General features: G+C 36.7%; 1 protein-coding gene and 1 long non-coding RNA gene across 13 annotated transcripts in view; one reads left to right on the top strand and one right to left on the bottom strand.

Moving 5' to 3' along the window:
* LOC140620232 (uncharacterized) overlaps positions 1-7,858 on the bottom strand; it is a 406,983-nt gene extending 399,125 nt beyond the window's left edge. For all 4 annotated transcript variants that reach the window (XR_012020015.1, XR_012020017.1, XR_012020016.1 and 1 more), the window contains exons 1-3: positions 7,772-7,858; positions 6,836-6,921; positions 3,103-3,232 (exon numbers count right to left, since the gene is read on the bottom strand). This is a non-coding gene — a long non-coding RNA (uncharacterized lncRNA). The remainder of the gene's footprint in view (positions 1-3,102; positions 3,233-6,835; positions 6,922-7,771) is intronic.
* Positions 7,859-7,925: 67 nt separating this feature from the next.
* ZC2HC1A (zinc finger C2HC-type containing 1A) overlaps positions 7,926-24,509 on the top strand; it is a 113,633-nt gene continuing 97,049 nt past the window's right edge. For all 9 annotated transcript variants that reach the window (XR_012020007.1, XR_012020008.1, XR_012020009.1 and 6 more), the window contains exons 1-3: positions 7,926-8,068; positions 16,222-16,295; positions 18,448-18,564. Coding sequence is in view for 2 of the 9 variants with exons in the window: in XM_072804150.1 (XP_072660251.1) it covers positions 8,053-8,068; positions 16,222-16,295; positions 18,448-18,564 (207 nt within the window). In the remaining 7 variants the exon portion in view is untranslated. The remainder of the gene's footprint in view (positions 8,069-16,221; positions 16,296-18,447; positions 18,565-24,509) is intronic.

Genomic DNA, 24,509 nt, shown 5'->3' with positions numbered 1-24,509 from the left:
ACAATTGTGGAAACTTTCAAGTTCAAAATCTGCAGAGTTACCATAAAGTTGGAAATCCAGGGTAAAGTTATAGTTTGAGTCCAAAGGCAGAATTCCTTCTTGCTCAGGGAAAGACAGTCTTTTTTCCACTGATTGGATGAGGCCCACCCATATTATGGAAGATAATCTGCCTTATTCAAAGATCACCAATTTAAATGTTAATATCTCATTCAGAAAACACCTTCACAGAAACATCCAGAATAATTTCTAACCAAATATCTAGAAATTGTGGTCTAGTCAAGTTGACACATAAAATTAGCCATCACACACAGATTCTATCCTTAAGAGAAATAAAGAGTAATTCAGATGGTTTCCTTTTATTTCATTGCATGAGCGATTTACCAGTCCTCTCTTTCCTGATCTGAAACTTGAGTAGAAATCCAATGCCTTCCCTTGTCATTTTCAACAGGCTCACTATTCTTATTAAGAAAAAGTAGTTATGCTATAGTATACAGATCTCAAGTCAGATAATCTATTTACATATTCCAACGCCAATACCTATTCACTGTAACTTTGAAAAAGTCACTTAGTCTTATTGTATCTCAATATCTTCAACATGAAAATGAGAAGAATAACATCTACCTCACAGGTAGGTTATGATGAAACACGAGAAATATGGAAAATATGGAAAATGGTATTCATAGTAACATATTAAACCTAACCATTATGTGTTACATAAAACCTCTCTGCCTACTCAAAAGAACTGTTTTGAAAACCACACCATTCACTCATATCTCTTCAGTCATTTAACAAGTATTTACTGAATACCAATGACTTAAGTATTACACTAAGCTTCTCAAAAACAATGTCATATGCAAATGTAGAGAATTATTAGAAGCACTGAATAGTTAATATTCTGTATGGTTATTATCAACTCAAGTACAGCTGGACATGGATAACTTTTAGTAATAGCACTAGGTCATTACATTGGCACCACTATACACATCTAAAGGGACCTTAGGTTAGTTCCTTAGAAGCTAGAGACTGAGATGGGGATTCTTGTGTAAGTGATTTATTAGAAAAAACTCCTCCTGAGTGAGGGAAACATGTTAGGGTAGTGAGAAGATAGGTAAGCAAGGATGTGGTCTTATATGAAGATTGGCTTCAGCTCACCTTGAATCAAGGTTAGGTTATTGTACCCAAGAGTCTCTTTGGATGTGGGATGCCCTTTTGATGATGAGGGCCATAACTAACCTCTTAAGTATGGCAGTACTCTTCATAAGGAAGGTAATTCTTTGGAGAAGAAAGTAGCTATGGGTTATCAGCCAGCATTCTCAACAGCTGGGCTGGATGCACCTTCCAGTAAAGGGGATCTGAAGCTGGCAACAACAAACTCCACTACAAAAGGACATCGATGTTCATAAAAGCAGAGGCATTGCAAAGGGAGAACTTTCTGAATTAACAAAAAAAAAAAAGACTAGTATTCACTGTAGTCTTTATGGTTTTGAACACTAGTCCTTCCTTGAATTACATATAAATTAAGTTCCTATAAATAATTATCTGGAATTTCTCTTTCTTATGAAAATATAAACTTTATATTGTTTGAAAACAGAGCCAGAAGAAATCCTTATTTCTGTTTTCTTGGTTATCTGTTAGCTTCTAAGAAACACAAATGTACTTAAGGCTTGCTTAAGCAATTCTATGTTTCTTAGAAACAGCAAGCAAACTGGACTTGCTCATGTTGGACTCATGTTACAAAATTAGAGAGAAAATATACCAAATTTATTCTAAGTAAGAAGTACATTATAAGTAAGAAGTAAATAGAATAATATACTTTCAATGCAAAACTGTAATAAGCGACTTTTCTAGAAAGATAGGTTTGCTAATGTGGACATTTATATAAATAGTTAATGGCAGATAATTCTAATAACATGCATAATTACAATGAAAATCTGAGCTTTGGTTTTTCACTTTTACCTGTTTGTTCTTAGAACCAAGTAATCAATTATATTAGTAATTACATGTATTTATAGAGTGAATTCTCAAATAGCTGTTTCCATTAAAAAGTAGCTAGAGAAACTATAGTATCTAATAATCATTTTAAGAAACAGATTCATAAATAGGCTTTTAAAATCATAAAGCAGTGCCAAGATATTCACTTACGTGATTTATAATGGGAGACTTCCTTTTTTGTCCTTAGTATAAATATCCTGACATCATCATTAACATTACATAGTATTTACTTGTGATACATAATAGCATTTTTAAGAAAACTCTTTTAAAGGCCCCACTGAAGCTATGATTCATATTAAGGCAAGGTGGAAAGGTCTCATGATACGTTTTTTTTTTTGTCCTTTATTCTGTTTCTCTTCCTCCAGGTGGGAAAAGAGCACCTGAAAACACTGGACTCTCCTGGAAACCATAGGCAAAAAGCTGAAGTTCACAATGTGTCAGAACAGTTCTAGGCATTGGTTCTTATTTGAATTTTTAGAGTTACCCCATAACATACAGGGCACTAGGAAAAAAAAAAAGTGTTTTTGCTGTCCTCCCTAGTCTGTATCTAAATTGTCTCTGCCTTCTCAGGATTAGATTTGGTTACACTAATAGAAAAACGCATAAGCAAATACTCTCATAATCTAGAAGTGAAAAGAACTTTAATAAAAACACAAATGCACAATTCATAAGAAAGATATATTGATGAATTTGACAGAAATAAAGTTAAAATTTTCTGTTTAATGAAAGGTGTCATAGACAATGTTATCAAATATTTCACAGACTGGAAAAAGTGTTGTTGTTGTTTTTTTTTTTTTTTTTTGGAAAAAAAGATTTTTAAAATAATCAAAATTAGCAAGAATTTAACATCTAAAATATACAAGGAATTTACAAATCTCTAGGAATAAATGAGAATCCCAGTATAAGATATGGATAAAACCAGGCAATTCACTGAAAGTCAAATCTAGCAAGTATGCAAAGAGATGCCCAAGTCTTGATTTTCAATGGATTGGGAAAAATTAGAGGTAAGCCAGCTATTAATGAGATATAGGAAGATGAGCACTCTTTCACATGGCTGACAGCAGTGTATACTGGTACAGCCATCAGAGAGAACAATTTGGGCATACTTACTAGAAATGAATATGATCCAGTAATCCATTCCAGGGATGCATCCCAGAGAAACTTGAGCTCAGGTTCATAAGGGGACAGGCACAAAGATGTTCATTGTAGCAGCAGGTTAGATGCAACTGGATGCCCATCGCTACAGAAATGGGTAAATAAAATGCAGTGTATATGTACAGTAAAATACTACCCAGCATTCAGAAGCAATAAACTGGTATTATATATAGGAGCATGTGTGAATCTTTACATGAATACTTAGTTAAAACTTTCAAATTGAATGAAGGCTACAGTGTAAGGTCATGTATGTAAAATAAGAACAGATGCACATATAAAACAGTACCACATATGCTTCAAGGAACCATATATATCCAAAGATATCTGTGATCTTTGAGATTAAATGCAATATAATGATGCTTATAGTGAGTAGGTTGGTAAATAGAGTTAAAATGGTGTATGAAAATCTAAATAATAATAAATGGGGGAAAAAGAGGCCTTTGTGTAGGCAGCTGACATGTGTTGTACACTGGTAAGTATTATTAATTCAACACTCTGCAACTGAGATTAAAATATGTAGGTATATGAAATATATACCTACAATGCCTATACTTTGTGACTTAGGAGAAAATATTACATCATGAATAAATATAATTACTTTCTTTGTTTCTTTACTGATTATCCCAGAACATGCCAGACTTGTATTAATTTCTTAAGTCTTATGCTATAGCCCCCTCATCCTCAGTGATCTTTGCCTATCCAATGACATCCTTCAAGATAGAATTTAAGTTCTACTTCTCCATAAGGCTTTTAAAATTGTTCTATCCATGTAAATGTCTCCCTGAAACTAATTACTTTTATAAGCTGTACCACATTGCCTAAAACTAAATAATATATTGTCCTCTATCACTGTATTATGTCTTGCCCAGAGCCTTCTCTGCTAGATGTTAACTGCACAGATAGCAGAGAGGCTTTTTTGGAGCTTCCTGTTATGCTGAGAACAGAGTCATCTATGTGGGACTATCTCAATAAGTATTTGGATTAACAGACTTTCAGTTAAGATTTGGGATGTGGTGGGATGAGATGGATAGATGCAATCATAACTGAAGGTTGAAAAAATGTATCCTATTGCTGCTTAGAATTAGTTTTGAAAGTAGGGAGAATAGAGATACCTTTTGGAATTGGAGTTCCTTTTGGAACTAGAGGGGAAAGAGTAGAATAGTCATTATCACACTGCAAATGGAGTAGCCCTCCAATCAATAAAGGAGATGAAGCTTTTTTTTTTTTTTTTTCCTTCCTTTTCTCAGTGTTTTCTTATTTAGGACTATTACTAATTTTCTCCCTGAACACTTAAAGAATTATGTTTTTACTTCAATCTACAAAATAAATCTAGTAACAATCTAGAAAATGAATCTTTCTAATAATCTAGAAAACTGTTCAACAGCCCTTTTTTCCCTTTTGGGGGAAATAATGCTTTTTTTGTTTTTGATGAAAATTATCATTTTGTTATGATTACTAAATGTGTGAATTACTAACTTGGTGGGTCATTCCTCTAGAGGCTTGGGAGGAAAGAAACATCCTACATAGTGGAAGTTGATAAATTGAGTTGGATTCTGATATTCAGAATCTCATTTAGCTGTGCTTTGCAAATGATCTGAATGAGAGCCAAATGTTTCTGAAAGGGAAATTGATCTTTGTGTAAGATCCAACAGGATGCTGGAACTTTGAAACAAGAAGGTATATGTGGCTTGCTCAGCCCTTTGGAAGGTGCAAAAGAGATGTGGATTGGTTCCAGGAAATAATGGTTGAAGAGAAAGTAATGCAAGGCATAATCAGGGATATGATATAATAATACAGGGTCCAATATCTATTTCAATTACTTACTAGTTTGTCATCTGGATTGAGTCAATAAAACATCTCTGAACCTTTGCTTTCTTTTTCGTATGATAAAGAGGTGAGAAAATATTTTGTATTTATCCATGACTGTTGTTATTAGCTAAAAAGATCACTTGGCAGCTAAAAAGAAATATGAACAGATAAGGAATATGAGAAGAAACTGAGATTCATTCATTTTAGTAATTGGCTAGTACTGAAATGGGCCTGAAACATAGTACGTACTCAACAAAAGTTGTCTAATGGACGCATCAGAAAAATGGAATAAAACAAGATGGAGTAAAGTCGGGAGAAAGCACCAAGACCAGACTCAGGCCAAGCATGCAGGAGGCAGAGGATGGAATTTAGGAAGGCAGATAAGAAACTGTCCTCTTAGCTCAGATGTCAGGACCAGGAAAAAGCTACAGGAGTCAGGACAGCTGTAACATAAAAGTGCTGAGAGCCTATTATCTGTAGAGGAGATTAGCAGGCATATTTTAGAGAATTAAGATTCACAGTAGTAATGGCTACCCAAGTATACCTTCCACAACATGTCTGAATATTTAGAATTACATTTGAGGCAACTAGGCAGCAAGGTAAGGAAGGAAACTCAGGAGTCCCATGGCATTGCCATAGACATCAGATCAGAGTTTAAATCCAAGTTACATTCACTAATAGTATAAATATAGCAAAAAATTAATCTGAGACATCTAGAAAATAAATAATTAGTTCTGAAAAATGAAAATTAGAGTATCCTCTGAAGAATTATTTTGAAGACAAAATAAGTGAATATATGAAAAGGACCTAAAATATGCCTACCATGATTTTTTTAAAAATTGTTATCATTATTACTGCCTTATTGTTTTTGTTGTTACTACAGCTATTATGTCTAATAGAGTATGTATTAGCCAACTCAATCTTTGACTTGACTTCAGTTCAAGAACTTGCAATTTGTAACATAAATTGTTTCTTTATAATGGGTTTTCTTCCAAGTGTGCTTTTTCCCTCCTTGCACTTTTTTTTTTAAGATTTTATTTATTTATTCATCAGAGACACACAGAGAGAGAGAGAGGCAGAGACACAGGCAGAGGGAGAAGCAGGCTCCATGCAGGGAGCCTGATGTGGGACTCAATCCTGGGACTCCAGGATCATGCCCTGGGCCGAAGGCAGGCACTAAACCACGGAGCCATCCAGGGATCGCCACCTTTGTGCTCTTTTAAAAGTTCTCCCCATCCACTCTCCCACAATTCTGGCTTTGTCTTAGCAGCACCAAGGAAAAAGGACCTTTCCACTTAGGCCAGGGAGGCTAAGTGGCATGTGGCTGTGGTCTAGTGAGTAGGGCCCAGGGTCTCAGATGTTAAAAGGAACAGAAAAGTCAGAGCAGAACCATGAGAAGGACAGGAATAGAAACAGGCATGGTTGAAGTTTTCCTTCACATGACTCTGTGTAATAGGTGAACCACACCATATTCAACTAACTTGAGTACCCTTCCCAATAAGAGGTGACGCCCCCCTCCCACCAGTGTTTGTTTCTAGTTTATATAGTTTACCCTTGAAAAAAATACAGGTTTGAACTGTGGGAGTCCACTTACATGTGGATTTTTTAAAAAATAAAAACAGTACTCTAAATGTATTTTCTCTTTCTTATGATTTTCCCAGTAACACTTTCTTTTCTCCGGGTTGCTTTATTGTAAGAGTACAGTATATAATACATATCATATACAAAATATGTGTTAATTGACTTTTCATGGTATTTGTAAGGCTTCCAGTCAACAGTTAAGTTTTTGAGGAGTCAAAAGTTATACGTGGACTTTCCGCTGTGCAGATGTCAGCATCTCTAACCCCCATATTACTCAAGGGTCAACTGTTACACATACCATCATTGGAGCAGGAGTTGGAGAACCACTGCTTTGTCAGATACATACTTTTCGCAGTAGACAAAGCTAAATATGACGTGAAAACTCTGCAATGAAACAGATAAATCAGAAAATTAATATTAAAAAATATAAGAGAAGAAAATAAAAAAGAAAATTAATATAAGATTTGCGAGAGAAATGACATCAATAGTGATGACTTGCCAGTAGATATACTGGAGATAACCCATGATATGGTCTAGTAAATCAAATTTTCAAAGCAATTTATTCGTCCTGAAATGTGTTAGGCTGTTAAAAGTTTTAGCTAGTTTTGAAGTTACCTTCATCCCCCAAAGGTTTGGACTCTGGCAGAAACAGGCCTTCATTCTGTGAGTTCTGCCCTTGAACTCCCTCATCAGACATAGTTTTGATATTACTTCAGAAGTTATGAAGCCAGCAGCCTACGTTAGTTAAGGGATGATAAAGTATAGGGGCTGCGTAGGCCCAGAGTAGATGAGGGGGGGCGTCGGGTTTCACGTCGAAGGTTCGGTCCAAGCGTTCAGGCTGAGGATACTGTTTCCAAGCGTTTGGAGCAATCTCAGTTCTACAATCCCAGGCACAAAGTAGGATTATTGGGGGGGTGGGGGGGCCTTAACTCCTCCATCAGTGTGTGAATATCAAGTCTAGGGAAGTACACTCAGGGGAGGCCGTGCGAGCTCTTGGCGGAAAACGGAGAGCGCGCTGCACCCACGCGGGTAGGGCTGTGTTCGCTGAGAGCCCTCAGAGGGACACACGGGAAGACAGGACTGCACCGACCCACTGAGGGGCGGGGAACGGCTGCCCACGGCGAGCTGAGCCACTCCAAGGGGGAAGGACAGGGCGTGAGGGAACGGGTCTGCGGTCAGGAAAACAAAGGCGGCGTCTGGCGACCGCACGCAACCTGAAGCGGTTTAGCCTTACCGGGGCGACGGCCGCGAGAGCTCCCAGACAGCGGTGCAGCGGCGGCAGGAGGCGCGCCCCCTCCCGGTGAGGCCCCGCCCCCCGAGGCCCCGCCCCCGAAGCCCCGCCCCTCAGCGTCGGGCCAATGGGAGCTCGGGATGTTAGCGGGTGGGAGGTGCGGCCGCGTTGCTACAGCCGGAGCTGGGCGGTGGCGGCGGCGGCGGCGGCGGCGGCGGCGGCGGCGGCGGCGGCGGCGGCGGCGGCGGCGGGAGGGATCTCGCGGAGTCGGAGGCGGTGGCGCAATGGAGGGACTGGAAGGTGAGGCGGTGAAGGGGTGAGGGCCGGGCGGCTAGCGCGGGCGTGGGCAGCCCAGGGGGCCCGGGAGAGCGGGGCCGCGGAGGCGAGGGCTGGTCCGGAGCGGCGGACGCAGCCGCTCCCCCGCGGAGGCCCGGCCGGCCGCAGCCTTGCAGCCCCGACGCCGTGCGGCGCAGCGTCCCAGGCTGCCCGCCCCGGGCGCTCCTCCGCTGGGGTCCCCCACGCGCGCCGGAGACTCCCTTGGGCACCCGCCTGCGGGCCCCTTGCTGCCATCTTCTCGTCTTGCCTGACTCCTGAGCGCCCTTTCGGTGATCGCTGTCCGGCCAGATTTTATTTTCCTTGCAAATGGACCGTTCGTTAATGTCCATGGCCTCCCTCCTGGGCCAGCCTGTGTTTCCAGCCTCCAGCTCCTGACACCTCCCTTGGCCCGTTTCCCTAGGAAACCGTCTTTCTGTTTGTACCGCATCTTCGGTGGGAGGGATGCCAAGAGCATCTCCCAAGGAAGAGTCACCGGCCAGCTTTAGGAGCTGGGGACAATAGATTCACAGAAGGATTTGAGGGCTCCTTAATGAGGACTCTGTGAGGAAGAGCCGGCATGGAGTCCTTACCTTTGAGTTGATCCTTGTGCTGTAACCATGACTCCAGATTTTGCTTTGTTCTCTATTCTTTCACTTCTCTATTATTTTTGTCCGTTCTGTCCTCTGTACTATATAGCCTTTGCCTAAAAACAACAAAGGAAAGAAAACCGGCACGGGCAACCACAGTTTCAAGATTGTTTTTTCAAATTGTGGTCGGCCCTCCTGGTGGAAGAATAAGCTTGCAGAATTGAAAGATAGTATCGCCTTGATTTAGCTCTTCGCGCCGCCCCCCCCCCCTCCTATTTTACATAGATTCAGGTGGAATTAAAAATAAACAGAGGTATGGAGCCCTGTTTATTTAGTGTTGTATGCCAGAGAGCAAATTATTTCAGGTTGTGTTATGAAGTGAAAAGTAACGACCGGTAAGTTTTTGCAGTTACCTAAGCATACCAACCCCCCCCCACCCCCCCGCAAAGAAAAAAAGAAACAAAAAACCCAGATGTAACGATGAGTATGATCGTTTTTCAGGGTTTTACTCTCATAGTAAACAGCTTGAGAATGGTAGATAAGAGTTCTGATAATGTTCCATTTGTGGGCAGCTGCAGTATACTGTGAGGAGTGAAGGTCCGGAGTGAAGGCCTTGCCCATCTAATTTATTTCAGGGAGATTAAGTTTTCACGAAATAGGAATTGTAATGATCACCCTCCTTACTTTCAAGATACTATATTTTTTAAAATATTTTATTTATTTATTTATGAGAGACAGAGAGAGAGAGAGAGAGAGGCAGAGACACAGGCAGAGGGAGAAGCAGGCCCCATGCAGGGAGCCCGACTTGGGACTGGATCCCAGGTCTCCAGGATCATGCCCTGGGCAGAAGGCAGGTGCTAAACTGCTGAGCCACCCAGGGATCCCCCAAGATACTATTTTTTTTTTTAGAAGACTCCAGGAGACACCTTTTGCTTTTAATAAACTTAAAAATACATGGTGGTCTTGTAGCATAGTGGGTAGGATCGTGGGTTCTGGAATTCTTGTGAAGTTATTGTAACACACAAAATGCTTCAAAACAACTTTTCTGCCGATTTTTATTTTATTTAACGTTTGTAATTAAAGCAAAGATCTTCATCTTTTTTTTTTTTCACTTAGGTATGCCAAGCCCCTAAAATAGCCTGACACAGAGTAGGTACTTAATAAATATTTGTTGCTAGATGAATGACTGTATCCATGATGGGCACCATTCTAGGTCCTGGAGACATAGCAAAAAATAAAAAGTCAAAGCCCTGCTGTCATTGAGTCTGTGTTTCAGTGAACCTTATATTTTAGCAGTACTATGACATTACTATTGAAATCTTACTAAGAATGCTTTTAAAATATAATGAATTATTTGAGTACTAGCATAATATTCAATTACATGGATTAAAAATACAGTATTCCGATGGAATATGATTATGTTATGAGAGGCATGTTTTATGTGCTCAGCTTATGATGTGTTTCGGTAAACCATACCTGCTCCTTACTTTTTGGGTTTGTTTTTGTTTTTGTTTTTTTTAACAAAATGAGTTACGATCATTAACTATAATGTGTTTAGTTCTAATTAGGTTAAAATATATGAAATTGTTTTTTTTTGTACAGCAAAACAATTGAATATTAGTAATTTCAAGTGGTTTAAACTAATTAAAGCTCTGAGAGTTTTTGTTGAAGTTAAAACAATTCCTCAGCTATAAAAGCTAGAGCTATTGACTACCAATCTACCTGAACTATGTCAAGATTAAATGATGATGTCACATATATAAAGCATTCAGCGAAGTGCCTCGACGTAGGAGGCCTCTTCAGTACTTGTTTATTGGATGGGTTTACTCATAGGAAATGTGTGAGGAACTTAGGAGTGACTCAGTTTAAGTAAAACAGCATGCTCAGAAGGGATTGTGGGCAATCACTAGTTGGCTTTAGTAGCAGGATAGACTGGAGAAAGAAGAGACTGGGAATACATATATGGGATGAGGATTTGAACGAGGGCACAAACAGTGGGAATTAAAAAGGGAGGATAGATTTAGAAGATATTTCTGAGATAGAGAGGTGAGATATGACTGTTGGATGTGAGAGAGGAAAAGGAATCAAAGATGAAGGCCTGTCTAGCTGTGACTAAGAGGTCATAATATTTTTAACCAAGAAGGAAGACCAAGTGTGGGAGAAGAGGCAATGAGTTTGGCTTTAGAAATGTGTTTGTACAGGTTGAGGACTATCTAGTAGAAACATCTCGTGGCTACTTGTGAATGTTTATGTAGAGTTTTGAGCTTAGTAGTCATAACATGTAAGTGACCGCAAGTGGATGCATTCACTTAGGAAAGTTGTATGTTATAAAATGAGGGAAAAAGCTTTGGGAGGAATTGATGCTTTAGGGTTGAGCAGGAAAGGAAATTGGAGTGGGAAGAAGTCTGTAAAGAGGTTTAAATATTATCAAGAAAGGAAAGTGGTAAGAAACTAATATTTATTGAGTAGTGAATATGTGCCAGAAAAAGCCTGTTGCATCAGGTATTACTGGAGGTATAAGTACTAACCAGCTCAAACCCTGCTTAGCTTCTGAGATCTGAAAAACTTGGGCTTAAGTGGGGAGAAATATCATTGAAGCCAAGAGAGAAAACACTTTAAAGATGGGAGAGATTGATCAGTAGTGCCTTATGCTATAGAAAGGTCCAGTAGGATGAATATTCAAAAGAGGACTTTGGATTTGGCAATTATTATTACTATTATTATTATTATTATTATTATTATTATTATTTGAAAGTAATACCCTGAGATCATGTCATATGCTTTCCCAGCTGAGCCAGGCAGGTACCTCTGCATTTGGCAGTTAGATTCATGGTGGTTTCTCTCTTAAGAGTCTTAAGGTCTCCACTCTAAAAATCTCATTAAAGACACTTTCCCTGATCCTACCCACTTCCCAGACATGCTTACACATAACACTATGACTGACCTCTGTCTCCTTACTTTTCTGTATTTTTTCTACATTGTGCTTATCATCACCTGACATCTTCTATATTTTGTCTTTATTTTTTCCATGTTAGAAGAGTAGAAGCTCTGTAAGATCATCACTGTTTGCTTACCTCATAGAACAGTTCCTATCTCATGCTAGGTGCTCAACAAATACTTGTAGAATCAACAAATTGATTTATTTTAATGTAGTGTTTAGGCCTGATAAAGTTTGCCTGAGGTTCAGATAGGGAGAGAAAGGGAGGTAGAGGAGCTAGTCAGTAAATGTAAGCCAGTGTTTCGAAAAAAAAAATGTGCTTCAGGACATTGGTCCTAAATATCTCCTAGGGTCAGAAAGGCTCTCTGTTAGGGAAATAGTATACTAAATCTCTTTTATTAAGACTAAGTAAATTCTGCTCTATAAAAACTCATCTAAAAAAAAAAAACTCATCTGTTTAATCTAGCATATGCCAACTATGTGACCTTGGAGCAAGGGATTTGAGGGTGATTGGTGAAAGTGGAAATGACTAGTCAGGTTCAGACTGAGTAGGAAGGGAAGTGAAACCAGGAATGAGTTATCAAAATGCCAATCACTCTGAGATCAAGAAGGTGATTTGAAGAGAATTAGAAGGTAGAAGTGTGTGGTTAAAGAGGGCGTTTGGGTATTTTAAGAGTCTAGAGGGGGACCGTTTACTAAATTATTTTAACAGTCATTTTTGCTGAACTGGAGTGATGGACTGAAAAGGAATGGAGGGTGAAGGCTATATGTTGAGTGGGTGAGGTGTGAATGTTGAAATCTAGGATGAGCTTCAAGAGGAAAATCTTGTGAGATTAATTATTAGAGATTATAGACCTGAAAATTACTAGACTTTGAAAAGGATTGTTGGAAGAGAGTGGTATAACAGATGTTGTATCCTTCAAAAGGAAAGTTTGTTCTAAAGGTTAGATTCAGATGAGCAGTGACCAGTGGTGAAGAAATGGACATGTTACAAAGGCCAGAACAGTTCTTAATTTCTAAGATTTCTTTTCTTTTGAAAACGTTCTTTCCTATTTCTTGAATTTTAGAATGGCATAACTATTTAAATAGCATATTATTTTACATCTATATGTGATATATATAGGTGTATATATATATTTAATAGTATTACATAAAGATACCATTTCAAGTCTTATGGTGCAGGTTTTGAAGGTGCTAAATGGAGTAATGCATAACAGAATCAACATTGTGTGGGAGATAAATTTCATAAGGAGAAGTTAGCTTCTTGAGAGTTTTCGAATATTAGAGTACTTTATTTACTTGATTTTGTCCATTTATTTGAGTGCTTCTTTCAACAGTGTTTTTTCTCTGCTACATTAGTCACCACCCCTCTGCGTATTATCTCTACTATATTTTTATAAGCCTCAAAATTTGCTAGCTTTTGCCACACAGAAGAGATTAGTGGAGTTTGCTTGCATCCGCTGGATAGTAGTATTTTCTTATTTCATTGGTTCTAAAGCATTTTCATTTATAACATCTCAGATGATCGCTTACATTTTAAGGTAGATTGAGCAGATAATATCCTCATTAAACAAATGTTAAACTGAGGTTATTTATATGATCAGTCATACATTTTCTTCTAAGTCATTAGTGAAGATTCTTCCAACAAGGAGAGGGGCATCATGTTCTTTGCTCTAGTTCCTTATCCTTAGTTCTGTATGTAGACAAATGGAAGTGGTTTTTCTCAACATTCTACATGCTACCTGAAGCATTCATTCCACCATCTGCAGTTTAATCATCCTTAAATATGAGCAAATTTTTGTTTAATTTAATACCATTAAAAGAGATGTGTTACTATCCATGAACTTGTTTTAAGGTAGATTTTAGTAAGTAAATATAGTATATTTATTATAATTTATTAGAGATAAAGGGGACCATATAGGCCTTTTAACCTAACTTCCTTCCAAATTTTATATAAGAGGAAGCTGAACCTTAGGTTGAATATTTTGCCCAGGGAGTCATAATTCTGTGTGATAGAGTTGAGACTTAATCAGACAAATTCCAGTGCCTTTTTTGCTCTCATGTCTTTTAATGAATACCATTACAACAAAATGTGGCTTTGTGACTCTGAACCTAAGCTGCTTATCATGCATGACCTGTTGGTACAGGGGGGTGTTGATGCTGGCATACATGTGCATGTTATATTTTGTGAATTATAGGGCTATGCTGTATAACCAGATAATATAAGAGGGAGAAAATTATACATTTATATCTTTATTTATTTTGAATAAAGCAATGGCTTACTTTTTTTTCTTTTTTGAGATAATTATTCTTCAGTACTCTCTCTTTAATGCTGTTTTTTCATTTTTTCTACCTTTTAGTAATAAGGATTTCCTTTTCCTTTAAAGACAATTGGAACATATTTGAAAACTTGTAGGAATTAATGCCAGGAATTATATTTTATTATATGCTGGTATTGTAGTTGCTATAACATTAAAAATGGGGAATAATTTGGTTCTTAGATATAGTGAAGAAGTAAATTATGTAGACTGTTCGCTTTATAAGAATAATGATTGTGTTATTCCGCCCTTGTGTTACTATTACTTTATATGTGCTTGGCAAGTGGTAAGTGCCCAACTAGGTACTCACATTATTTTATGGGTTGAAAATATTTTTCTCAATAGTGAATTTTTATAAAATTTTGCTTTGTCATTTAACTGAAATATACTTTTAAGTGAGTAAAATAGGTAATACTTTTTAACATTCTGTACTGATGAATTTTTAAATCATTGCTTAGAATTTAAGGGAATATAGGAAAGCTATAAATAAGCAAACTTAATAGATGATGTATCATGTGGTATCACTTTGACCATCATGAAGACATTCTTTTTTTTTATAAATTTATTTTTTATTGGTGTTCAATTTGCCAACATATAGAATAACACCCAGTGCTCATCCCATCAAGTGCCCCCCCTCAGTGCCCGTCACCCAGTCATCCCCACCCCCTGCCCACCTCCCTTTCTACCACCCCTAGTTCGTTTCCCAGAGTTAGGAGTCTCTCATGTTCTGTCTCCCTTTCTGATATTTCCCACTCATTTTTCTCATGAAGACATTCTTATCTTAATGTACATAACAGACTATCCAGCAACTGCCTCAACTTTTTAGATAGTACAATTAAGTCTGTAAATGAGGTTGCTCTCCTTAAGTAACCTACCCTCTGGTATTGGAGAAGAACAAATCAGGGAAATCTTAGCTTTGCTTTGTAGTATTCACTGCGTAATTGCCACTGTAGAGACATTGCTTCCATCTAAGATGACAGATAGTCACTATCATTAAAAGAGGGTAGTGGAGTATTAAGAGAATGAGAGAACAAAACAGTTTTTCTGTTACTGTTTGATTGTATTCCCACCCATGTCTATTTTGATTCTTGAACTCACTAAACACTTTGGGACAAATTATTTGAAGTTGTAATTGTACTTTTCTCATGAGTTTCTTTAGATTATTATTAATTTTTTTAAAAGATTTTGTTTATTCATTCATGAGAATACACAGAGAGGGGAGAGAGAGAGGCAGAGACACAGGCAGAGGGAGAAGCAGGCTCCCTGCAGGGAGCCCCACCTGGGACTCGATCCTGGGGTCTCCAGGATCACGCCCTGAGCTGTAGGTGGCGCTAAACCGCTGAGCCACCCGGGCTGCCCCTTTAGATTATTTCTAAAACAAAGTGGCTTTCTGTTTGTCTTTCATGTGATAAAGGAATTTTAACAGTAAAATATTCAGCAGAAAATATGTTTAAGGTATAGGTTCAAATATCATTTTTAGAAAATTACAGGTATGGAAATTTTATCTTTTTTTGATAATTGGCTAGATAATAAAATGACAAAATGACTCAGCTATGTAGAATTCCGAAGAATGTAGTTGTTTCTTTTAAAGCAATTTAGTTACAAAATGTGTTGTATGAAAATATGTAACAGATTTTTAAGTTTTGATTAAGTTTCACCTACTTGTCCCTTATTTAATGCACTATGCCTCAGGACAGAATATATTACTTTGCCAGTCCATTGAATCCTCATATAATATTATCTGTATAAAATAATAAACAATTCACGTAATAAAGGTAGCAAGCATAGTAACGAGACGATTTTTTCTTTAAAGCGTTATACTTCCTATTGTCTGTTTTTAAACAGAAAATGATTCTTTTTATCCTAGACTCCCTAGATCATCTCAGGAAGCCACCTCACTGATCACCAATGTTGTATCTTAATGCTTTGAAGATTAATAATATACAATATTAACATTAAGGTAAACTTGGTGTTTAAGGTTTGGTAATTTAAGATAGAGAGAAGTTGTAAATTTAGAGAATATAATAAATTAGTTTGGTTAAAATGAAAGAAAACAAAATATTCCCAACAATATCAGTTTGGTGATTCTTAAATCATGACTTGAGTATTTGGCATGGCCTTTTTGACCCCTGATAAATCTAAGTCTTGTGCCTATTTTAATCAGTAATATTGCTTATTCCAAAATTAAACAAGACATTTTCCACAAGAACTGACAACTTATATATGATGATATTAAAATTTGGAAGTTTTACAATTTAAGCAAAGAATTATTGATTAAATTCTCTTCTGTTTTAGAAAATGGAAGTGTCCAAGTGGGAGAATTGTTACCTTGCAAGATATGTGGAAGAACATTCTTTCCAGTGGCGTTAGTGAGTACCTTTTTCCTTTGGATTATAGTAGATCTGTAATTGTTCAATGTTTTAGGACAACTCTTATGGAAAGAACCTCTGTGGAATTACTTAAAGAGATACTGGCCAGTGTTCTTTTTTTTTTTTTTCCCAGTGTTCTTTTTCAAGAGTTATCAGTTTCAGCTGTGTTTCTAGAGTGGTCTCTTCAGAGTTAGATTGGTCTTCAACTACTCTGCTAAAGTGTTTCTCTGTGGGAATATTAACAAAAACAAAACAAAAACTCAAAAATACATAATAATGTTTAAAGATAAGGAATGATTCGATGTCTAGAATTTGCTTTCAAGTACTTTGGAGGAAAAAAGCTGGTATAGATGACAGGATTGCTAGATTGTTGATAATCGTATTGATGAATAAATGGGACATTATTCTCCTAATTCTTATGTATATTTGAAATACTCTGAAGAAAAATTCTTTTCAATTGAAAGTGTACCTAAAATATATTATGCATTTTTTAGATGCTTTCATTTAGTAACACAAATAGAAGCACTTTTATTGATTTTAATATAAAATCGCCAACTAACTAGAGAATAAAGGGAAAAATGCATATGTATCTAAAATATTTTATGTTTTCTTTAAATATAAATATACATTTATTAATATTTTGTTGTAGAATAAAGACTTTTCTTTGAATATGAATTTGTTCGTTAGAGTTCTGCTACAATCTGGAATGTGTGTTACTATTTCTAGTTTGCTTCTTTAAAGCAAAGCAAGGATTTAATGATCTAAAGTGTCTATCGGACTATGGACTCCTTTTAAATAATGACAGCTTTTTTCATTTGTCCTTTAAAAACATCTTGCCTACACATAACTCAGTGATTTTTTTTATTGTTTTTGTATCAACTCATTGTTTTTCAAACCATTTTCAAAGCATTCCACTCAGTTTACATAGGAAAGAAAATGCCTTCTTCTGCCCTTATTTATTTAATATTTAATCAAATAATGTAATCATTATACAACTACAGCTTATATAATACATCAGATTTGGGAACAAGCACTACATACTTTTGATACATATAACTCAGTGTAAGAACAGACATCTATTAGAAAGTTGCCTATTAAAAAAAAAAAAAGAAAGTTGCCTATTAGCCACACTTAATTTTTTTCATATTGACGAGGTTTTTTATAGATATAATTTTAGTGCTTGTTTGTTAAAATGAAAACTAATAACATATGTAAAACAATTGATTTCTAATTGTGTATTGAAAATATAAGAGATTCTATGATATCAAACCAACCAGTTTTGAGGTTTCCTCTTTTCTTAGATAAAATTTAACAGTTCTAGCTTGTTCAGCGTTTATCAAAATACAAAAGAAAAAAGATGCACATAGTGCACTGATGTCATCCATTAACATGTTTTATTTGGGGGAGGGAGAATGATTATTTATCCAATAGGCTAATTGGAGATCAGTTATGAGTGTCCACGGTAATGTCCTTAAAATGAATACATGAATGATTGAATGAATGAGTTTGCAGCCATATTTAAAAAACCTATAGAAGTGGAATGCTAGATAGTTCAAGAAAAATCAGGCTTAAAGGAAGGTAGAAAACTTGTTCCAGAAGAGAATAAAGTGGTGATTTGTGGAGGAAAGACACAAATCTGACATGCCCAATTATTTGGTTAATGTTATGTTAACATACTACTGTTATGGTAATAACTTTAGTAAACAAGCCTATTACTATTGTGTTGACTTTTGTAATCCTCACACTAATGTAGTCTCTGTTTACATTCTTTTTCCAGTATCTGTTTTCATGTATTTAGTGATGACGAGAACTCTTTTTTTTTTTTTTCACTTAACTAGCTTTGACTTGGTTATATTATTTTCCTTATTCTTACTAGTGTGAAAACTAGAATGTTCAATAATTCTTAATTAAATTTTGGAAGAGTATTTATCTTTCTTATTATATATAGAATTCATACTTCCTTGAGAAAGATAACTTATAGCATGCATTATATATACTTTTTAACGATTTTAGTTAAAGCACAATATGCCTTATTTAAGTATTATTATTTCATCTTCCAGTTTTTAAATTGGCTCAAATGACAATGTGAAGTTTTGTAGAATACCCTTCTGTAGAAAAGAAAATGATATATTGCATTTCTTTATCTTAACAGAAAAAACATGGACCCATTTGCCAGAAAACTGCCACTAAAAAACGTAAGACTTTTGATTCAAGCAGACAAAGAGCTGAAGGAACTGATATCCCAACAGTAAAGCCTCTTAAACCTAGGGTAATTACGTAGTTTTTTTAATAGTATGAACTTTGCTGCTGTGTATATTGAAAACAATTATAATTATGTGTTGTGATAAGATTGAAGAATAATGAGAATTCTGCTTCATGTTTTCAGTTTAGAAATGATCAGAGGGCAGCCTGGGTGGCTCAGTGGTTTAGTGCCACCTTTGGTCCAGGGCGTGATCCTGGAGACCCGGGACTGAGTCCCGCATCGGGCTCCCTGCATGGAGCCTGCTTCTCCCTCTGCCTGTGTCTCTGACGCCCCCCCCCCCCCCCCGTGTGTCTTTCATGCATAAATAAATAAAATCTTTAAAAAAAAAATAGAAATGATGAGAAACTTGTTTATTTTAAACTTCTGCAAAGGAGAAACCAAGCTACTGTCTCACAGCCTATTACAGTGAGGTTTTTGTGGCATTGGAGAGCCAATTGCTTAGCTATAGGCTAGAAATAATTAAAAAGTCCTCACATATTCGTCCTAAGTCATTGTTAATTATTCAGACATAATTTAAGTGCAGTTTAAGCTCTTAGTAGTATAGTCTCTGTATACAAAGGAAAGCTATAATTTACTGATATCCTTGCATAATAGATATTGATTATCTTGATTGATTATCAGTAATTGTGATCTTATGCTTTGTGGGGAAGTTTGATCAGTTACCCAGCTGTCCATGTATAGCCATTCTCAGTTTATTTTCTTTGAAGGCAGTGAATAGTGAATCTCCTTTAATAATCTCTCCTTAATACTACCTCTGATATGTTATGGTGCTAAGAATAATGCACAAACATACTTTGTTGGACATAGTTTTAAAGAGTTAGTTCAGTAAAATAGTCAAAATTTGAGTACCTCACTGAATACGTTTTTGAAATAAAACCCTGCTTCAGCGATAATAACTTCTCCCAGTGCTACCAGAAAACATTTCCCTATGGCGCAGTTAATTTTATTAATAAAATCATTTTATAATAGGAAAGTCGAATGTTCATCTTTTCCAGTCTATGACTGTTTAAGTGAGGGATGGTAAAATTTGAATAATGTACATAAACCATTATTTGTTATTTTTCTTAGTATACCTGCCAGACATACGATTATATTGGCTTCTATCAGCTAAGAGATGAACTACTGAAATTTGTAGAGACAGTATAATATAGTGGGTATGAAAACAAAAACTGGCTCAAGAGTCAGACTTGCCTGGATTTAACCCTTGCTCTGTTACTTACCATGTTGTGTTGGGTTAAGTTACTTAATCTATACATCTCTTTATCTGTAAAGTGGTGATAGTAAGGGTAGTATCTCTCTTATAGGGTTCTTAGGAGGATTACATTGAGTTTATCCATGGTGATCTCTCAATAAAAAATATCCTATTTTTGTTAAAGATTTATTTAATTATTGGAGGGAGAGCATGTGCAAGTGGGGATTAGGAGCAGGAGAGAGAGAATCTCAGGCATACTCTGTGCTGAGTGTAGAGCATGATGTGAGGCTTGATCCCATAATCCTGAGGTCATGACCTGAGCTGAAATTAGCAGTTGGATGCTTACTGAACCATCCAGGTGCCCCATGCTATTTCTTTTTAAGGGAGAAGGGTTCCAATAGTGAAAAAATTAATCTTCAGTTAAAAGCAAAGTAAAAACCATTGCTTACATTAAGTAGTTTAATTTCTTGGTACTTAAGAAGTGTGGTTCATTGAACAGTAATATCAGCACTATTTGGGAACTCATTAGAAATGCAGAATCTCAGATTCCCACCCAGAAATACTGAATTAGAATTTGCATTTTAACAAAATCCTTGAGCGAGTCAAATGCACATTAAAATTTATAAAGGGGCAGCCCCGGTGGCTCAGCAGTTTGGTGCCACCTTCTGCCCAGGACTTGATCCTGGAAACCAGGGATCGAGTCCAGGAGCTGCAATGAGCCTAGCTGAAATTAGACAAAGACCAGGAAGGAGAAAGTAGAGAGAAAAGGCACAGAGAGTTGAAGGGACCTAATGGCAGAAGCTCTCGAAAAGCACTACTGAAAACAAAATACTCTTTTTGAAGGTAAGGGACCTGTCTAAAGGGCTAGGTCCTTTTTTTCTTTTTTTTTTTTTTTTGAAATGGTTAGTGTGGTTACTGAAGAAAGCATGGCTGGCAGCAGTAGCCTTCCTGGACCCACACTGTTTAGAGAAGCATGAAAGATGTGTCTGCTTTATAATCACAGAGAGACCTATTTTCTTCTGTATCTGGTACAATAGAGAAGTGACCTAGCTGTGGGTTTGTGTAGCTTGGAAGGGGATTGTGGACCTCTCCTCCCCAGAACCTCTTGTAAATAGCTGCACCAGGAAAATCTAACTCATTCAATGATGAGGAATAAAAAACCATTAACTTAGCTTTGACACGAGGGTGCTGTGAGAAGAAGGGAGGATGAGAGCAGGAAAACTTACCAGTAGATGAGTTATATTCATGGAACAGGTGAATGTTATGATCAGACCTTTCACCATAAAATAAGAAACTTTATTTTTTTTAAAGATTTTATTTATTTATTCATGAGAGACACACAGAGAGGCAGAGACATAGGCAGAGGGAGAAGCAGGCTCCTCACAGAGAGCCTGATGCGGGACTTGATCCTGGAACCCTCGGGATCACACTCTGAGCTCAACCGCTGAGGCACCTAGGCATCCCAAATTAGAAACTTTAAAGAGTCAGTCATATTCGACATCTAAATTTGCTTGTATTTAGTTAAGATTTTGTATCTATATTCGTGAGAGAGGTAAGTTTGTAATTTTTCTTTTTATCAAACTTCTGTTGCTCTCCTAAGAGCAGTTAGGAAGTTGTTCTCTTGGTTTTTCTTAATTATTTGAAAGAGTTTTTAAAAGATTGATGCTATTTCTTCCTTACTTAAATGTCTGCAACAATTCAACAGTAAAGGCAACTGGGCCAGGAGTTTTCTTTAGGTTTTTAAAAAACAGATTCACTAAAAAAAAAAAACAAAAACAAAAACAAAACCTTTAGGACTGTTGTGGTTTTCTGTTTCTTTGATACCTGTTTAGTGGTGTTTATCAAGGATATTGTCCACTTAATGTTGTTAAATTCATTAGCATAAAGGTCCATTATAGTATCTTCTTTTTCTTTTTTCAAGATTTTATTTATCTATTTGACAGAGAGAGATAGCACAAGCAGGGGGAGCCGCAGGCTGAAGGAGAAGAAGCTGCAGACTCCTCACAAAGCAGGGAGCCCTATGTAGGGCTCGATCCCAGGAGCCCAAAATTGTGACCTGAGCTGAAGGCAGACTTTTTTTTTTTTTTTTTTAATTTATTTATTCATGAGAGACACAGAGAGAGAGAGAGAAAGGCAGAGGCACAGGCAGAGGGAGAAGCAGGCTCCATGCAGGGAGCCTGATGTGGGACTCAATCCTGGATCTCCAGAATCACGCCCTGGGCTGAAGGTGGCACTAAACCACTGAGCTACCTGGGCTGTCCTGAAGGCAGACATTTTAACCAACTGAGCCATCCAGGCATCCTATTAGTATCTTCTTTTTTTCTTCATGTTTATAAGAACCACATCGTGTACTATTTTGCATCCCTTGGTATTTTGTGTTTTCTTTTTCCCCACTTATTAATCTTCCCTTATTAGTGTTTTTAAAGAACCATCTTTTGACTTTGCTGGTTCAATGTAGATTCTTGATTTTAAAAATAACATAAAAGGTTAGTTGAGTATTTCAATAATATGACAAAATAAATGTATTATAGCACAGGAGCCATCATTATGCATTGTGGAAAGACACTTAGAGGTAGGTAGCCATTAAAGACAGGAATAAGGTTAAGCTCCAACCGACATAGTAATTGCTATACATACAGTTAGATAGTAGATGCATAGGGATTGGAAAAGAGAAGTTAAAAGTATGATTATTAGGAGATGATTTACCTGGGAAACCCAAGAGAATCAACTGATAAGTTATTACAAAGAGTAAGAGAAGCCACGGAAGTAATGAGATATAATGGTAATATACAGAAATTACTAGGTTTCATATTTCAATACTCCTTGAAACATAAAAAAAGAAAGACTTCTTTATAAAAGAACAGTACAAAATAAAAATTATTTAGGAATAAACCTTTTAAAGGTATAAGACTTCCACAAAGAATACATAAAAAAACCTGAAATACACAAACACTTCTTCAAATGGATATATTTGGATAGGTAGATTCAACAGAATAAAGATATTAAGTTCCTTAAGTTGTTTATAAATGTAAAGTATAAGTTTTCCAGTTAAAAGATAGTTTAAAAAAACTAGACAAGCTGATTCTAAAGTTCTTATGGGAAAAAATCTACTTGCAGGAATAACCAGAAAAGATTGAAAAAGAAGCAGCTTAAAGTAGTGTTATCCTATCAGATATTAAAATGTTATTATAGGGGGAACCTGGGTGGCGCAGTGGTTTAGCGCCTGCCTTTGGCCCAGGGCGCGATCCTGGAGACCCGGGATCGAATCCCACGTCGGGCTCCCGGTGCATGGAGCCTGCTTCTCCCTCTGCCTATGTCTCTGCTTCTCTCTCTCTCTGTGTGTGTAAAATAAAAAAAAAAAATTTTAAAAAAATAAAAAATAAAAAAAAAATAAAATGTTGTTATAAAGTCTCAATATGTAAAACACTGTTACCGATAAAAGGATGGTCAGAACAGTGGAACAGAAGAGAAAGTTCAGAAATAGGCCCAAATACAAAAGAGAATATGATAAAGTTGTTACCAGTTCAGTGGGGGGCAAAGTCAATAAAGGATGTTGAGGCAGCTGCATAGCCATGTTAAAAACAAAAAATAAAGTTGAGTCTATATGTCACACTATGTCTCATGGTAAATTCCAAATCTATAAAAGATTTAAAATTTTAAAATGAAATCATGAACAACATTCTACGGGGGGAAACATGGGAAAATTTCATTTTACCTTGGTGTGAGGTTGGGCCTTGCTAACAGTGACTACAGATCTGGAGACCGTAAAAGGAACAAGTAAATTAAACTATATTTTAAAAATAATTCTTAATATCAGAAGATCCTTAGACAAGATCAGAAGATAGTCATATTGTAGGGTAGGGCTGAGGCTAGTCTCTTATAAAGACTTAGGTAGAAATTGTTTTTTTTTTTTTTTTTTTAAGATTTTATTTTATTTGAGAATGGGAGCAAGAGAGCACAAATAGGGGATATGGGCAGAGAGAGAGCAAAAATAGACTTCTCACTGAGCAGGGAACCTGATGCAGGGCTTGATCCCAGGACCCTGAGCCAAAGGCAGATGCTTAACTAACTGAGCCACCCAGGTGCCCATAACTTAGAAATTGTTAAAAATAAGACCAGTAACGGGGATCCCTGGGTGGCGCAGCGGTTTGGCGCCTGCCTTTGGCCCAGGGCGCGATCCTGGAGACCCGGGATCAAATCCCACATCGGGCTCCCGGTGCATGGAGCCTGCTTCTCCCTCTGCCTATGTCTCTGCCTCTCTCTCTCTCTCTCTGTGACTATCATAAATAAATAAAAATTAAAAAAAAAAAAATAAGACCAGTAACCCAACAGGTAAGTTGACCAAGCACATAAACAGTTCACAAAAAAGGCATTGCACATGATTCTTAATGATATAAAAAGATGCTCAACTCACTCATTATAAAGAAAAGCCAGATAAAACCAGAGAGAATAATTTTTCACCTGTCCAGTCAATTAAAAAAACAAAAGTTTTTTTACATACTCTCTGTTGGAGAAAGTGTGGTAATATAGGGAAATTACACTGTTAGTGGGAGCTTAAATGGATGCAACCCCTAAGAAGTTAATTTAGCAGTGTTTATTATAATTACAATTGCAATTTAAAAATCTCATATAATTACGTGAAGTTTTTTTTTTAATTAAAAATTTAGGCAGAAAATAATTTAAGCACTCCTAATAAGAAAACATTTGAAACAATATAGCATTTCCTCAAGTTTTATTTCAATTAGTTTTTTTAAAAAAT

This window comes from Canis lupus, chromosome 28 (assembly GCF_048164855.1).
Source record: "Canis lupus baileyi chromosome 28, mCanLup2.hap1, whole genome shotgun sequence".
NCBI classification, from domain to species: Eukaryota; Metazoa; Chordata; class Mammalia; order Carnivora; family Canidae; genus Canis; species Canis lupus.
Note: the sequence above shows the minus strand (reverse complement) of the source record. Positions and strands in the feature narration are given on the sequence as shown.